Here is an 18,448-nt window from a genome sequence, read left to right on the forward strand (position 1 = left end):
AAATACTGACTTGAAAACAGCCTAGTGCAGATATACAGCGGTTACAGTTAAGTTCTTCTATTATTTAGTGATTATTGATTGGTAAGCTGATTTTATGAATATATACTACTTCAACATACATAAAAGACAGGAATTGCCTAGTTCAGTGGTTCTCAACTCCATTCTTGGAGGCCCACTGCTCTGCACATTTTGTATATCTCTCTTATCTGACAGACTTAGTTTAGTTCATGCTGATCTCTACTAATGAGCTAATGATTTGAATCAGGTGTGTTAAATAAGGGAGACTTAGAAAATGTGCAGAGCAGTTGGCCTCCAGGAATAACGTTGAGAACCACTGGCCTAGTTAATGTCAATAGACCAAAATTATTGCTTTCTTGAAATCCAAGACTCTGGTGATACACAAATTCATATTTTAAGTCACTTTGGGCAGTCTGGTCATACACAACTCAATTCATACACAACAACATAATATCAATTCACTTTGGTTGAAACACAAACTCGGATTTTAAGTCACTTTGGGGACTTTGGTTGATACACAAACTCAAATTTTAAGTCACTTTGGGGACTTTGGTTGATACACAAAGTCAGATTTTAAGTCACTTTGGGGACTTTGGTTGATACACAAAGTCAGATTTTAAGTCACTTTGAGGGCTTTGGTTGATACACAAAGTCAGATTTTAAGTTACTTTGGGGACTTTGGTTGATACACAAACTCAGATTTTAAGTCACTTTGAGGACTTTGGTTGATACACTAAGTCAGATTTTAAGTCACTTTGAGGACTTTGGTTGATACACAAACTCAGATTTTAAGTCCCTTTGAGGGCTTTGGTTGATACACAAACTCAGAATTTAAGTCACTTTGAGGACTTTGGTTGATACACAAACTCAGATTTTAAGTCCCTTTGAGGGCTTTGGTTGATACACAAACTCAGATTTTTAGTCACTTTGAGGACTTTGGTTGATACACAAACTCAGAATTTAAGTCACTTTGAGGGCTTTGGTTGATACACAAACTCAGATTTTTAGTCACTTTGGGGACTTTGGTTGATACACAAACTCAAATTTTAAGTCACTTTGGGGACTTTGGTTGATACACAAACTCAGATTTTAAGTTACTTTGGGGACTTTGGTTGATACACAAACTCAGATTTTAAGTCACTTTGAGGACTTTGGTTGATACACTAAGTCAGATTTTAAGTCACTTTGAGGGCTTTGGTTGATACACAAACTCAGATTTTTAGTCACTTTGGGGACTTTGGTTGATACACAAACTCAGATTTTAGGTCACTTTGAGGACTTTGGTTTATACACAAACTCAGATTTTAGGTCACTTCGGGGTCTCTGGTCATACACAAACTCAGATTTTAAGTCACTTTGAGGACTACAAGAAAACAAGGAAAAATGACTTCAAAAACCATTTATTTACCATGCAAATGCATGCTATAAATGTCAGAAGTTTTGGCAATACCAGTAACAGCACTTAACCATAAACACAGTTACTTAAAAGTTAAGTGCATTTTAGTTTGCCAATAAAAGTGTCAGTATAAAATATAGGACAGTATAATCAATGAAACTGATATGAACTCTTTCACTCTTTTCTTCACCTTTACTTTCTTGCCTTCTACCTTGCTCCTCCCACTTCACTTTCCTTTTGCTCCTCCCTCTTCTCTTTTATCTTTGCTTCTCCTTTTATCTCTTTACTTTCAGTTCACTCAATTAACTTCTGTCTACATTGAACTATTGTAATTACAATTAAAGGAAATAAACAATACTGACATATTTTAAAAGTGCATATAGAACAGAATGAATGACAGAAAAAAATAGCAACATGTAAACATATAACAACATGTAAACATGCATGTAAACAAAGAATGAAAATGAGAAATTTGTCAGTGCAGCTTGTTCTTTTTGCTTTCCTCAGCTTTTTACAGAAATTATCGTCTTACCATTACATTCAATCCTCTCTCTTCTCCTGTCTTGCTTACCTCATTAATATTCTGTTTCCTCCTGTACTCAAACAAATTCTCCCTCTTCATACACCTTTACTCTTCCTTACTATTTTCAATCATTTTTAAAAAACAGAGCATGATGTGTAAAGTATAAAGACAGTTTGTCTGAAAGGAACCTATTATATATTACAAACATACAAAATGATGAATCGTTTGCAGAAGAAAAGCTTTTGTTTACATCATATATGTGTGTACTGTGTATAATAATTATGTAGCTCATACACACACATGAATGTATAATTTGAAGAAACAAAATCTATTTATATTTTAAGTGTTTATATAATATAAAATACATATAAACATTTACATGTGTTTATACATTTTTATATTTATTAAATATAAACATGCATGTGTGTGTATTTATATATAGATAATTATTATACACAATACACACATATGATGTAAAAAAAAATTATTCTGCAAACGATTGGTCATAATTCATCATTTTGCAGCCCTAAACATATTAAAAAGTTATTCTAGAAAAGACATTCATTATTTTATGTTTTTGTAACATGGCAACTTTTCCTCACCATGCTCTGTTTTTTACAGTAAAAAGAAAAAAAGTGTTTTTATTTGCTCCCCTACAATCCACCCTGTTTTTTTAAAGTGGTGATCCTGTTTCGCACATAATTTTTCACACCAGTCCACGTACGTTCCTTCAAGGCTTCTGGCTCTGCTTGAATGCATCTCTCGCAGTCTTGCTTACCAGGAACTTTGCATGTCTTTATGAACTTCATCATGTGTTTTTCAACAGCTTTTACCTCAACTTCTTCCCATTTTCTTTTCGGAGGTATTGATGAACCTATAAAGTGAAAAATCATATCCTTATTACAACTAAAGTCAATGGGATTTATTTATCAATCAAATGTAGAAACAACCACAGATACATGCGCAAACATAATCTTACAACAACACTCATGTGTGATTCATTAAACTTTCATGTGGCCAATTCCATCACACAAATGAATGGGTGTTGATAAATGTGGCGAATGAAAACTATAGTAATTTAAATAATATACCAATATAAATGAAGCCTAGCCCCTAGAGAATATGACATGAGGAAACATAACCTGGCCACACAGAGGAACATCTACATAGGATATTGAACTTTGACATTTCAAGTTCAAACAAAGTACCTTGAAAAGCAATATTCATGCAGTTGGGAGCCAGATCACTAAAAAGTAGAGCTGCAACTAACTACTATTTCTTCTGTCGACTAATCTAGCGATTATTTTTCCGATTAGTCGACTACTCTAACGATTATTTTTTTTATTAATACAGTGTTCTTTTTTTGATTAGCTATTTAATCTGTTGGATAATCTGTTTTCTACTCTCTGTCTGATCTGACAGTCATTGTTTGTTTTATTGTATTTTCACAACTGAATGCTATTTTCACATATTATCTGTTCTGTTGTCAGACATATAGAGGCGTTTTCCCAGACAGGGATTAGACTAGTCCTAGACTAAAATAAATATAAGAGCTGTCCAAACTGAAAACATCTTCCACTGACATATCTTTAAATACATCAGTGCCCTTAGTTTGGCCTCAAAATGCACACAAGTAATGTTTTTAGTAAGGCATGTTTGTTTAAACTAATTATATTTCCTAATTAAACGAAGGTCTAGTCCTGGCTTAAACTAATCTCTGTCCAGGAAACCACCCCAAAGACTATTAAAATAGTGACAAAACATGACCCAATAACCTTGTGTTTAATCCTACTAAGTTACTAAAATCTTGATTTATAAACGCGACATCGCAGACAATTCGGCGCAAATTAAAAAAATTGCCATTACACAGAGTTACTACAGAAGACATGCGCAGGCATAGGAGAGAGAGAGCTCGCGCACAAGCACATAGAGAACCAGTGTGTGTGGGAAAACACTGCTAACCTTTCATGATAAACTCGAATCAGTCGTCTTCTCTGTCAGTAACATCTGACGTTTACGTGAAAATGCAAGTACACAGAAGAATCCGCACGGAAAACACAGCCAACTTTTAATTCTTTCACTCAGTGTCATGTATGAGAGGCGCTGTCTAGGGGCTTCACGCAGAGAAAGAGAGAGAGCGCACGTGCACAAGAGAGGCACCACTGAGCGCTCACAACAATAAATTAAGCCGTTTTAAATGAAAATAAAAATGTAAATGTTGCAACCATTGTTGATTTTGTGGCGCACACAAACAAATAAATGTATGGAAAACACTTCCAGGAGCAGAAGCAGCCTTTACCATAGATGAATGTAAACAGCGTGATGCGTCGATGCATTTTACGCATGTCGACGTATTTTCGTAGTCGACGTAATCGATGACGTCGACGCGTCGCTGCAGCACTACTAAAAAGAAATTGATATTACACCAAAACACCAACATTGTAATTTTTAGATATGTGACCGAACACGAAAAGTAGGGACACAAGTCTGGGGCAGATTCTTAATGTGTAGTATCTAAGCTTTCCAGCGATGTGTAACACATGGGAATCAGATAATATTTGGAGAAGTTGTGGCCATTTGAATGTAGGAACTCAAAAGACCTCAAAGCAGAGATATAGCCTTTTAAAGTTTGGATCATTTTCACCTCTGTTCTGCTGGGAGTGACAATAGGGCTCATTTACATCTCATTAAGCTAAGCCATACACCCTGTAAAGCCGTTTTGAGATACAGATGCTCTATCATCATATGTAGTTTTTTGTGACAGAAGTCTGGATGACAACAGACAAAAAATAAACAGGATTTTTTGTGTTTATCACAAGTCGAATCCAGTCTGTTTCAGACGTGTGAATCATCCAATGACCATTTTTGTCCACAAATGCCGTGAAATATAGAAATATATAGTCTATTGTTTACATCAGATTTCGAATGAAAGTCTGGTAATAGATTATAAATATACAATCTGATGACTATTTACGTCGTAACACTGTATATCACTGTATCGCTCGATCGTTCCTCCATCAGCCAATGACTTCATGGCAAATATTGATAGACAAAATACGTAGCCAATAACATAAAAGTCACACAAAGATCGTTGAATTCGTTTTGTGTGTTCGACTTCATGTGGCGCTGCAAGAACTGACAGGCTGATGACGTCAAAGTACTGCGAGAGCGAGTCGAAATTAGACTACTCCGTAAGATTTCTTGAATAGCTCGAATAGCTATGAAATGAAGAAGACTCCTAACTGTGAGTATTTTTGGTAAAAACAACCATTTTAGTGAACGTAGGTTGGTTTGGGCTACAGTGGGGCTCATTTTCAAGAGGTTAAGTAGCCACGCTGAGAGCCGGGGCAATAACAAAAGAAACAAAAGCTGGCTTATCCTGCATGTAAATGCACACAGACTACGACGCCACCTACTGCATTCTAGAAACTGCGTAAAAAAAGCAGATATCAACCTCAAAATGTACCCTTTTAAATATACAAATACTGCTATCTCAAACATGTAGAGGCTACTTCGTGATCTCAACAGATTCTGCAAAAAATATAAAAATGCTTTTCTATCATTAGCTCAAAAGTTGTTTTGCCGACTTGTGTCACTGGTTTCCGTGACGGGGCACATATTACTGTTTTTAAGACTTGTATATACCCAATTTACCATATTACAGCTGTATAGTAAAATCCTTTTTATAATTAAGTATTCTGCATTGATGCATTAAAATATAACAATGTAAATAAAAATCATACTGTGTATGTGAATTTCATTGCAGGTTTTGCACATAACAGTGTAGGCAGAATTAGTGAACAAATGACAAAATCACATAATATATGTTTATCTATTTCTTCAAACTGACTGTACAACAAACTCAAATTTTGAAAAGCTCCTGTCTTGCTACTGTTGCCTATAGGTATTGTATTTAGTAATTCAGGGTTTGCCATTTCTTGCTGTTTGTGTAGTTTAAAGATTTTTTTACCTTGATCTTTCTGTGAAGCAGATGGTTGATCAGTCTCTGCTGGTACTGGTGATGTTGTCTGAGGTAGGTCACTACAATCCTCTTCATCACTTGACATTGTATCACCTTCGGCCTCAAGTTGCTCTATAACAATAAAAGGAATCAGTCAATGCATTTTTTGCAAAAGATGATGAAAGATAAATACAGATTTGCAAATTTGTAAAGCACAGACTCGCACAAAAATCTAATTTCATACATACCATTTGGGTCGATTTCAATGTCATCAAGTCTCTTTCCTTTAAAGCGGGACAGCGTTCCTTTCTCCATTGCCATTAAGACCTTACTCATTTTTGCCAGCTGCAATGTCCCCTCTGGTAACCGGTAATACTGTCTGTGGATCCTTATATCGTGACCGAGAAAATCAGCCAGTTGATCTGCTTCATTTTCATCAAGGTTGAGAATCTTTGACATGGTAGCTATGTGTTTCCTGAGCCTGGTTGAGGAAAGAGCTTCAGGATTCTTAATGCCACATTCACGAGCAGCTTTAGTTATGCACTCTCCTCCTCTGTAGGCAGACATTGCACCAGATCTGGCAAACATAAAAGGATTCTCATTTGGGACACCACAAACCTCACGTGTTTCAACAAGCAGCTCCATGGCAGAAACCAATGAAGGTTTGAGGAGGACAGGGACCTTTCTCCCTCGCTTACCACGGATCTCTACTCTGGTAAAGTGTTTACACAGCTTCCTCTCGAACTCAGAAAGACAGATGGCTATGTCTTCATGCAGCTCAGAAGAATCCCGGCTTTGAAAAGCTGACAAAAGCATCCGTGACACCTCACCTTCTCTTCGTCTATTGAACAGGATAACTTGGGAGAGTGTGACTTTGGCCAAAGCAGCATAGCTGTCTGCAGACGGGCAGTTTTTAAGTTTATTAAGGAATTTATCCCGTTTCTTTTCTAGATGTGCGTGCAGGACTTTGACATCCTGAGTGAAAGGAATGATCTGTGGTGCATTCCACTTGGCTTCCTTCAATGTAGTTATAGCACCAGCAGAAATGTATTCATTCCACCTTGCTTGGTGTACTTTTCTGAAGTCTCGAGCACACTCAGCACGCTCATGGTCTCCATACATCATCGCATTACTTTCAACAATGCTACAGATCTTTTTTAAAGAATGTCCAAGTTTGAGGGCTAAAGAGGGAATGCGGTAAGAGTTCTTCTCTTCGTCAAAGCCAGACACAACTTTCACAGCTGATATGACATGTTTGAAGTTTGCTGGTATCATGAAGTCCTCCATTGTTTTCAGTGGGGTTATCCTTCTTGCTTCAAGAAGAAGTCTGCCAACTTCTCTCATTTTCTGTCGGATGTAGTCATGTTTGGTCACATCAGATCCCATCCTGTTAAACATGTGCTCTCCCAGTTGCATGATGCATCTGTCACTATGAATCACCCTTGAAACTTCGTCATAGTTCATCAGGGAAAGTACTTTCTTGAAACCTTTACTCACCTCTAAGCCAACAGGTGTTTTTAGGGCACAAAGAGATCTTACTCTTTTTCTGCCCTGAGCATCATCATCCTTCGGTTTAAGTGGACAGTTTTTAATGTGTTTCCATAGGCTGAGCTTGTTGTAAAGGCCTTGACAGTGAATACAGTGGATAAATTCTTTGGGGTTTTTGCACTTTTTTGGACGGTAGCAGGCAATCATCTCACCTTCCCCTTTTCTCACCACATCTGTGTTGTGGGCAAAGTTGCCCCTTTTTCTAAGAAGGTTTAACTGGACTCTTCGTTCTTTGGAACGTTTTGGGAAAGCTACAGCCTTTGCAACCTCTACTTCATTGCGATGTACAAACTCAAGGTGTCTTGCCATTTTTGCATATGGCTTAGAGCAATAAAGGCAATACTGTTTTTTGTTATATGACCTGCTCTTTTTTTGTGGTGATGGCATTGACTGAACCAAAGTCTTTTTGTCAGATGAGGTTTTGGTCTCTTCAGTTTGGCATTTCATCCTTTTTGATGACACTGCTGTCATACATTTGGCAGATGAACTACCTGCCTCTTCAGCTTTCCTTTTTGAAAGGGTTGATTTAGTATGTCTTAAACGTTTGTTGGGTCTAGGATCACTACATTCAGACTTATTGTTTGATCCATCTGAACTTCTTTCAGCCTTGCTTTGTCCAGAAGCACTTCCATCTGATTCATCTGAGCTGATCTGGGGTATGTAGTCAACATCACTGTAGTCCGTAACATCTGAATCACTGTAGGCACTCCCAGAATACTAAATGAGAAAAATGTTACACTTACTTAAATCATGCAAAATTATTTCTTTAACTAAATGTTTAAAAACTTGCTTAATGGGATAGACAACTGCCAGAATCCAACTGATTTTCAACAAGAGGAACTCATTTAAGCATATAAAGTGCATGGTTAATTACAAACCTGTCTTTTTCTTGATTGTTCTTTTTCCAGATGCACTCATTAAGGCAAACAAAACTAATGTACATAAAATTGTATATAATAATTAAATGTAAATAATAATAATTAAAAAAATAAAACACTTAAGAGTAAAAAACAGTTATTTCAACTAGATATATTTCAAACTGTAGCTCAGCAAATAAGGCCTTAGTAGATGGCACACTTGGCACGGTTTGATAATCACAAACAGAAACTCTGTACAATACAACTGTATCATAAAATCTTCTTGCACCATGACATAGATGATAATAATATTAGGTCTGTGAATTCACATTAAACAGTTCTTACTAATCTCAATTACCCACCTCCATTAAAGATAGTGTCTCAGACACCTGTGATGAGGAAATCACAGGGGTGGAAGCAGCACAGGGCAAGGGTGTAGAGGGATGCACAGGAGAAGAGGACGATGATGTGGTCTTCACAGGTGATGAGGGCTGCACAGGAGAAGAGGACGATGATGTGGTCTTCACAGGTGATGAGGGCTGCACAGGAGAAGAAGACGATGATGTGGTCATCACAGATGATGAGGGCTGCACAAGTGCAGAGGAAGATGATGTGGTCTTCACAGGTGATGAGGGCTGCACATGAGAAGAGGACCATGATGTGGTCTTCACAGGTGATGAGGGCTGCACAAGTGCAGAGGAAGATGATGTGGTCATCACAGGTGATGAAGGCTGCACAAGTGCAGAGGAAGATGATGTGGTCATCACAGGTGATGAAGGCTGCACATTAGAAGAGGACCATGATGTGGTCATCACAGGTGATGAGGGCTGCACAAGGGCAGAGGAAGATGATGTGGTCATCACAGGTGATGAGGGCTGCACAAGGGCAGAGGAAGATGATGTGGTCATCACAGGTGATGAGGGCTGCACAAGGGCAGAGGAAGATGATGTGGTCATCACAGGTGATGAAGGCTGCACATTAGAAGAGGACCATGATGTGGTCATCACAGGTGATGAGGGCTGCACAAGGGCAGAGGAAGATGATGTGGTCATCACAGGTGATGAAGGCTGCACATTAGAAGAGGACCATGATGTGGTCTTCACAGGTGATGAGGGCTGCACAGGAGAAGGAGAAGGGTATGAGGGCAATAAGGCTTTTACAGAGGTAGACATAGCACAGGGTGCCTAAGACGGTGCATTAAATGTGTATGCTATAATACTGTCTGTAACTTTAAAAGTATAATTGAAAAAAAAAGTTAAAAATAAAAGCAGCATGGAAACTGTTCAACAACTATTAACACTTTAAATAATAAAGTCTTAATTGACTGAGGTGCTAATCAAGTAATGTGATGATCATATCCAAATATTACTCACCATGAAATATTCTTGTGATTGCTCTATGGCAGTCTTTTTCGTTTTAATTTGTGCTCTGTTAAAGCGCTCATGGCAATCTTTGAGTTTCTGAGGATATATGAAAAGGTATTTAACTTAAAATAAAAGTAAAATGTACATAATGTTAAAAGCTGTGACTTCAAAGACATTAGGCAAAACCAATTAAAAATATAGAAAACAAAAAGTAAATATAAAATATTGCTTAATTTCAAGTGCTCTGGTTTAGATTAAGAGCAAGCCAAATAAATTTAGTTTAGTAAACTAAATAAGGAAACCCATAAATCTGTTAGAAAAGATATAGCACATAAAGTAAGAAGGGTCTATGGGCCAGATATACTAACAGCTTGTGCCAGCGCAAACCATCATTTTGTTGTTAAATAACGACTGTTGTGATTTACTAAAGACTTGAATGTCTTTAAAATACAAAATCGATTGTGGGGCCATTGTCATGTTTGAATAGAAAAGAGCTCTGCCCGAACTGCTGCTATAAAATTAGACGCACACAATTTTGGAAAATATCATTATATGCTGTAGCATTAAGATTTGTGCTCACAGAAATGAGTAGTTAAATGTGTTCACTAGAAGTTGCTGTCCCATACTTTTGTCCATATAGTGTAACTAGTTATCTGATGAAGTAAACAGCCTAAGATACTTTCTGCATGTATAGAATGGTTACCATTTTATTCTCTGATGTACTTGCTTTGCCTGACTGTTGTGGCTCAACTTGCTTATGTGGTTCATTGATGTACACCTTATACAAGGCAGATGAGGAAACAGGAGGAGCCTGATGGAACTGGAAGTCAGAAAAGAAGAGTTAGGGGGTACATTTTGTACTGTATTTGCTAAGCTTTTGTATGGTTTTGTTTTATACTGTGATGTATAAAAGACAGTGAGATGCAGTAATATAAGCTACACGTTCATCTGTCCTACAGTAACTTTAGCTGAACCTACTTTTAAAAATGTCAGTTTTCCTCTGTTTAAAAAAAAAAAACAAGAATACGTTTACTGAAAAAATGCATGATTTAGAAGTTGTGGCACTGTTTCACAGAGGATTAAATGCTTGTCCAATATGTCAAAAACCTCTCAAATTGCTAGTTTCCCACATGACTGTATAGAACCCGAATATAGATGTTTTGTGTACTTACCAATTTCTGCAAATCCAAACTGCTGACTGGGCTTTCATCACTGGATTCTGTTGATGATACCTAAATGAAAGATTTGAGAAATATGAGAACACAATCATATGGTATCAAATCAGCATAAGAGAAAAATGTAATCATGAAATATTTTTAAAGATTCTTAGGATATACTTGACAGTACCTTAGCTCGCCAAGGCCAATCTGAATCTCCATAACTGTAAGTGATTTCTTCCCCTGGTTGAATATCTCGTACAGCAAAAAGACACAGATGAGGTTTTTTGTTCACTTCAACAGTTCTTATTTTGCATGTAGGATTTCTGTGCTCATCATTTACAAGTCTTCCCAAAGACCCATCTTCCTTGGATGCATCCATGCTATAAATACATAAAAATAACACCAAGCATAAGAGACTGATTTGTAATCTTGTACAGCAGTTGTTTCCTTTATGCCTGTACCTCGTAAGAGTAACTTCTGTAAACATATCTTAACAACTACATGAAATCAAAATGAGTTTTTTGGGCTTTAAGGCATTTTACATCAGTGGGTCTGGTTATATGGTCTGCTCTACACATTTTGGGGCAGATTCCTGAACAGGGCTAAAGTCTATTCGCAGACTTGAATACAAGTTTGAATTGTCTGAACAGAAAACAGCTTTCACTGAGATATCATAGAGAGCGCCTATTTCATTGCTAAAAAACAATATTATTTTGTGTATTTGGTATAATATAATGTGTTCATGTGGTTTATGGTTAAAAAACACATTATTTTCCACATAAGGTTTATTTTTGTATTTCCAGATTTCACTCTCTTCCTGAAACGCACGGATTTGAAAAGCTGTGTGCCTAATTGGTCAGCTAATCTGTATGTTGTGATTGGTCTGATTAGCTCTGTCAGCTGGAAACGTGAGACTTCTTACCATGATTGAAAGATTCAGTTACTAACAGGAGTTACAGGAGTTAACTTACAGGTTGAGTTCGAATCAGGATGAATTATGATAATGTCGGTCTTGTCTACATCACCAATCCCCAGGAAGTAAACCTTTTGCCTACAATCCATGTGTTTGTTGTAATCCAAGAAAAGAGATTTACGCTGGAGACGATAACTCGCGTCATGGTTTACTTTGGGGTTTGTAACTTTTGCACATTGTTAACATGTACTAATACACACTTACACACCAAAGGAAATTTAAAAACAATAGGTGCTCTTTAACATATCAGTGCCACTGTTTTTATCACAAGATGCACAGCAATGTTTTTTTTTTGTAAAATGTCCTAATATTACTAAGCCCTAGTCCTGGATTAATCTAAACCCTGTATGGAAAACTGCCCCTTTGTGTCTGCTTTTTTACACACAATAAAAATCATCAGCTGGGTGCTGAGTGCGTCATACCAAATGTGCAGAGACGAGGATCACCAGGACCCAGGAGTTTTGGTGAACTAACCCTTAACCGCCCTATTACTTCAAGACAATAACTCTATACTCACCACCAATTTTTGCCATGCCACTGAAAATCAAACAAGAATGTGTTCTCAACGTCATTGTAGAGTTTAGATCGATCAAGGCTCTCCTCTGAAGTCAGAAGTTCACCTCTGTATTCAAGGACAAAATCACCTCTAAAAAATGCTTCAGTGGTGAAAACTCCACGTCCTAAAAAGAAAAAAATACCAGTAAGTTCTGATGTTCCTTTAAAGTTAATTATTATTTTCATGAGCTCTTATCCAAAAACAATAATAAAAATTACTAGATCTGAAGTTTTATCTGTGGTATCCAACAAATTTGGACATTGCCCTAGTTGGATCTTTCATTTTGTTGTTGTCGGCTGGATTAAAAGGAGTAAAACAATAAATTTTACCTTGATAATTTGTTATATAAGAGGTCATCATACTTAAATGAACATCACAAATTTGAAAACGTCCGTGCTATTGAAATATAACAGTTTTTTGCACCAAGCCAGGAAAATGGTCTATTCAGGAATGTGCTGAAATATGATGTCAGAGTAGAATTGAAACACCTCCCCAAACCCATATACAATGACCACTTTTGTAGCCCCGTCCACAGCTTTGCGTGACATGTGTGGGTCAGGGGTAAAGCAAACCATGCAGTGTCTCAACAATCAGTAAACATTAGGGGTGGCACGGTTCATGAAAAAAATCCGAATCGTTCAGTTCGGAGCGTGTGTGCGTCGCACGGTTCATGGCATGCGCAATAGCCTCGTGCCCTGTATGTGACCTTGCCTCAGATGGCGTGTTTCCCTTTCGCGAAAGAAAAGTTGACTGTTGTGGAGAGTGAGTGCTGCAGGTTATGTTACATGTAGAAATGGCAAGTGGGAGAGAAAAGGAAGTCTGCCCGGAGTTGGAGGATGTTACCTACAATGACAGTAGAAAAAAACAATAGATAGAACTGCAGTCTATGGGTTGAATTTGTTCGAACAGCCACAGGAGACCGCCTTCTCTCCGCCCATTTATCTAAGCTAAGGTACTGAACGTCTTTTCTGACTTCTGCCGCGAAAACACAGTGAACGTGCGCTATTTTTAGCCTTTTATTGATAAAACTAAAGCGGCTGATTTCCGCGTAGTTTCATTTTGCTAGCGTAGGAAAGTTGCGCGATCTTATTTCATAAATTGCCTCTTAAAGTAACCAGGACAGAAGTGGTCAAAAGTGGAAAAAAGAGACGGATTTAAATATTACAGGTGTAAACGTTGTGTTTCTCTCTCGTCCACATATACTCTCTGCAGTATTTAAGCAGCCTCTCAGTGATAAATCTAAGAGCTACACTGAAGTTGGCAGTTTGATAAATGCAAGTTATCTTTGTGTGCTAAAAAGGCACATAAGATGGATATACACATTCTCCTTTTTTGCCAAAAAAAGAGAGGGTCCCAATAATGTGCTTAAAGTCAAATTCAGTTTGTGCATGATTACATGATATAACTTTTTTAATAATGTATCCTAAATTATGGATAATTACTACATTAATAAGATAATACATTTCTGGAGTGTTAAAAATTAAAAGTAAAAATAACAACAAGAACCGTACAGAACCGAGAACTGTGGCCATTAAACCGTGATACGAACTGAACCGAGGGTTTTGTGAACCGTGCCACCCCTAGTAAACATGTCTTTAAAGATTGCCAAATGTAACCAAAATCACTTTTGAAAACATGTTTCCTTTTATTTTGACGTGGTGATCTGTTATAAGTACCCAACAAAGTGTTCGGTTGTGGAAGAACCGTCTATGGGAAGAACACAGACGCTGTTTAACGGAGGCTTGGAACATAACATTAGGAATGCGTGGTTAAAGTTTGTTTTTGAAGAAGTTCCAGCTCGGGTGGGGAGTGTTTGTTTACTATGTGTACCACGGATTCATTTGTAAAGAAGCCATGAGTCGGTGCTGGATTTGCAGAGAAACTGTGATTAAAAGCACCAGTAATATTGCATCTGGCAGGAATGACACAACAGTATACACAGTGAGTAATACATTTTACTTTAAGTTACTACGCGTCACTACTGTTTAGTAAAAGATCGCTTGATATGTCCTGTTGTAACATCAGTGTCTAAACACGTATATTTTACTGTTTTAATTTACTAAAAAAATTAAACCATTAATAAAGGTGCAACACTTAACAATATGACTGTAATATAACGATAGAAATATACAAAGTTAGTTATAAGGAAGAACTTACCAGCCCTAATTTAGATTCTGATGCCTGCTTACTGTGTTGTATACGGTAATTTAGGCAAGTCGCGTTTGTAAGGTCCAACACTCAACAAAGCTTTTTTATCATATAACTGTGGTATGTAACGTTACGTGTATGTAAGAGCAACCTCACAAGCACAATAGAAATATACAAAGTTAGTGATAAGGACTTATGAGCCGTGGTTTAGATTCTGATGCGTGCTTACTTGTGTTGTTTATGGTAATTTAGTCACGTTGAGTTTAGTTTATACTTTACTATACGTATTATCATTTATGGGTATCATCTTTAGCACCCAGAATCTTTTGTGGCTCAAACATATGTGTGTTCGGCTGCTATTTTTACACATCAATGTTTTTAAAACATTTCCCCACATGTAATGACGGGGATCATAGCAGTGGGCGTTTACGTCCAGGTCTTCACTGCGGCCAGCCCCTTCAAACGAACCATTATCCAGAGAGCAACTAATCCATGTTACAAAATAACGCGAACATCATAAGTAGATATCAGACAACAGTAGTAAAACAATAAAATCGACAGATTCATTGCCCCTTTAAGTCAGCAGGATCTATCACAAGAGTCCATGTAGAGTGCACGTGACACAATTTCCATCATGCATTCACTGACGGATTTTGAAGTAGGTAGCCCAGGCGATGTGTTGCATTTTGTCGCAATGCGCATGCATCAAAAGTCTGTATGCACATACAAATAAACTATGCTTTGCAACTTACATTTGCGTACATGAAAGAAAACCGTCTATACTACAGAATTTATCTTACCTTTATATTTGCTGATAACTTGCTCATAAAGCTCAGGCTTGTCTGTTTTGCAAGTAATGTGATGCTCAGCATCCTGTTGAGGTCTTTTTCGTTTTTTCTGCCTTGGTATACCCAGCATCATGGTGACTGCAGTGACTGAAAATAATTAAATTAATCAATCGATTAATCAACCATAATATTAAGGTTGCTAAAATTGTTTACCCAAATAGCCAACAAATGGTATAACATATGTATCTAACTTATGTATATGCATGTATACTTTTGTAAATATACATATAGCTTAGATATACACACACACATACATACATACATACATACATACACAACTGTAGTTAACTTAGATACACAACTTAAAATCTTTAAAGATATCTGTGGCTATTCGTGCCACTGTGCATGATAAGAAAATCGCATGATTGAAACTTAGATTAAACAATAAGAATTAATTACTAATTACCCAATCTATTACTGCTATTTCACATAATTTTACTAAGCACTTAGTCGTTTATGGACAACATTAATAGATCAGTAAAGTAAGTTAAGTTACTCTGAAACCGAATGTTTGTTTACTGACCAATGCCAATATCATTATAGGCTACTCAGGAAGATAATTTTTTGACCACAAACCGTCAAATAAGATAAAATATTTCACAAATCGTATGTTAATCCTGCTTATCTTTCATATTTTGCAAAAATATGTTATTATACATAGGACTGAACTCACCTTTCCTCCTATAATGAGCGCGTGTAGTCTGCTTCGCGGGAAATTGGGGCTAACAGCGGTGATGTCATTATCACGTGTCTGCATTTCCAGGGAAACGAATCCACTGCTGCTGACTTGCGTAGTAAAAGTGTCGTTGATAGGAAGGCCGAAAGGATGTCACGTTGAAATATCGCGTGAGCGATTCGAGCACGTATTGATAAAGTTTGATCTCGCGGTACTGTGATGTCATATCTTGTTCGATCTGCGCAGCGCTGTATGAACACAGCTTAGTGTTTTTGCTGTTACGCTACAGACAAGGGGATCAGCACAGCACCTCGTGCTACTGTCCAAAACAACTGCTATTTACAGAGAGATTCCTCTAAATGTTGACAAATCCACATGGAAATTAATTGATGGAATGTACTTTTAAAAACATTTAATACATACAACAAAACAGCTTAATGAAAGCTCTGTTTCTTGAGAACATTTACTGCTCCACCTACAATATCTTATTGGACTGTCTTTTTTATTACCTAATAAAAATTAAACATGCAACAAAGCTTTTTTAAACAAGTAAAAAATATAATATAATAACTTTTGACCCAAATTGAACACAGCTGAAACAGAAGGTGTTCAGGGTTGTTTGATAATTACAGACAGGTGTATGAGCAGGGTTTTAGACTCCTGACCCAGGGTTTAGGTATGCACACTGTGAAACTTCAGATTATGAATACCCAGGGTTATCTCTTAACCCCTGGTTAAGTATGAACAGTGTGAAACGTGAAACAGATAACCCAGGATTCCGTTAACCCGGGGTTTAGAATAACCTGGTGTTAACTTTTCCAGTATGAAAAGCATGTTTATATGTTGATAACCTCAAATGACACTAAATCTCCTGTTCATTTCTTCTGGTTGTGTAGTTAGCAGTTTGATGTGCTGCTCTGATGTGGAGCATCAGTGGCTAAAACAAGTGGGTTTCAATGTTTACATGCACAACAATATTCAAATAAAACAACTGCAAAACTAAGATGTAAACAGTGGTTTTTTTTTAATTACTCTTATTTGGCTAAAGTCATAATCAAAGTAAACACAAATCAAATTCATATTCATATTTTAGCTTCATTATCAAAGTGCATCATGACCTACACACTTCAATCACAATACTAACGTTGTGTGGGAGTTTTGTGACTGGACACATATACACACACAGTGGTCAACCGTTTGGCTGTAAACAGATGGCTTCAAGCAGGAAAGGCCCTCTAGCTAGGTTTCCAACTGTCCCGTATTAGTCGGCATGTCCGTATTTTGGGTCTCATTTGATTTTAGTCCTGTATGTGACCTCCCATGTCTTGTTTTTGACTGCTACGTTGATCTAAACAGTGACTGATACAACAGGCTTGCTCGACTTCTTGTGGCTCCACAACAACTGAGAAGCAGATGACGACAAAATCCAACAAGAGTGATTTGAGAATTCAGACAAAGTGGACTGCTATCGAAATGCTCTCGCGGTACCCTGATGTCATCCGCCTGTCTGTCCATGCGGCACCGCATGAAGTCAAACAAGTAGCAAGCAGTGCTGAACACTTGAGAATAATCTCAAACACAATCAGTATACGCTAAAGGGGGTCATATAATATGATATCATGTTATCCTTTTATTATTTGTGCAAAGATCTTCATAATTAAAATGCTCAGTCTCAATTACAAAGAGATCACTGATCCAGACCTGCGTAATAAATCGATCTTAAAGGCCCCAACAAAACATTTCCAACTTTGCTTGGACATTCTCACACTTCTAATTCACATCCTGTGTGTTTTAATTAAAGTTTTTGAAGTTGACTCTGCAAAACTACAGCTCACAGAATCATTGAATCTATGTTAGTTTTAGTTTGTCACATGTAAGATGAACATGAAGGGGATAACGTTTAATTACCCTTAGTGCAGAAGTCACAACTGTTTTGTCTTCCCTGCTGAAAAAAACAGCATACCAGCAAGACCAGCATATGTTGTGTTTTGGTGCTGGTTTGCTAATGAACACCAGCTGAACCAGCATCAAACCAGCATCAGCACCAGCATTAGCACCAGCTAAACCAGCACCAAACCAGCATTAGCACCAGCTAAACCAGCATTAGCACCAGCATCCCATGCTGGTCATACCAGCATATGTTGTGTTTTGGTGCTGGTATGCTGTGACCACCAGCTAAACCAGCATAGACCAGCATAATTCCCATGCTGGTCCATGCTGGTTTGATGCTGTTTTTTTTCAGCAGCGTTATACGGTAATGGTTCAATTTAAGGACTTTGTTAAAAGTACCTGCTGTACCAACAAACTGTTAATAAACCCATTGTATGTTGCCAAGGCATAAGAGTTATTATACAATTTTAATTAAGGGATTAGCTATCATTTGGACAAAATACACTGTATACAAACAAAACCATGCCTGC

General features: G+C 37.4%; 1 protein-coding gene across 1 annotated transcript; it reads right to left on the minus strand.

Moving 5' to 3' along the window:
• Window positions 1-1,402: 1,402 nt before the first annotated feature.
• On the minus strand, window positions 1,403-16,672 carry LOC129453834 (uncharacterized). The gene is made up of 10 exons (XM_073870011.1): window positions 15,305-16,672; window positions 12,318-12,480; window positions 11,015-11,207; window positions 10,840-10,899; window positions 10,371-10,487; window positions 9,677-9,763; window positions 8,666-9,418; window positions 6,147-8,163; window positions 5,908-6,030; window positions 1,403-2,811 (listed from the first exon to the last, which is right to left on the minus strand). Exons 1-10 carry the CDS (start codon window positions 15,423-15,425, stop codon window positions 2,591-2,593), a joined length of 3,855 nt encoding a protein of 1,284 aa, XP_073726112.1. The 5' UTR covers window positions 15,426-16,672; the 3' UTR covers window positions 1,403-2,590.
• Between the last annotated feature and the right edge of the window lie 1,776 nt (window positions 16,673-18,448).

This window comes from Misgurnus anguillicaudatus, chromosome 1 (genome assembly GCF_027580225.2).
Source record: "Misgurnus anguillicaudatus chromosome 1, ASM2758022v2, whole genome shotgun sequence".
In the NCBI taxonomy this organism is placed as follows: domain Eukaryota; kingdom Metazoa; phylum Chordata; class Actinopteri; order Cypriniformes; family Cobitidae; genus Misgurnus; species Misgurnus anguillicaudatus.

Coding starts and splice junctions, on each gene's coding strand:
- LOC129453834 (XM_073870011.1), bottom strand. CDS start 15,425: ATGATGCTGGGTATACCAAGGCAGAAAAAACGAAAAAGACCTCAACAG. Junction 10,900..11,014: donor ATTGGCCTTGGCGAGCTAAG/GTACTGTCAAGT, acceptor TCTTTCATTTAG/GTATCATCAACAGAATCCAG. Junction 6,031..6,146: donor CATTGAAATCGACCCAAATG/GTATGTATGAAA, acceptor TTATTGTTATAG/AGCAACTTGAGGCCGAAGGT.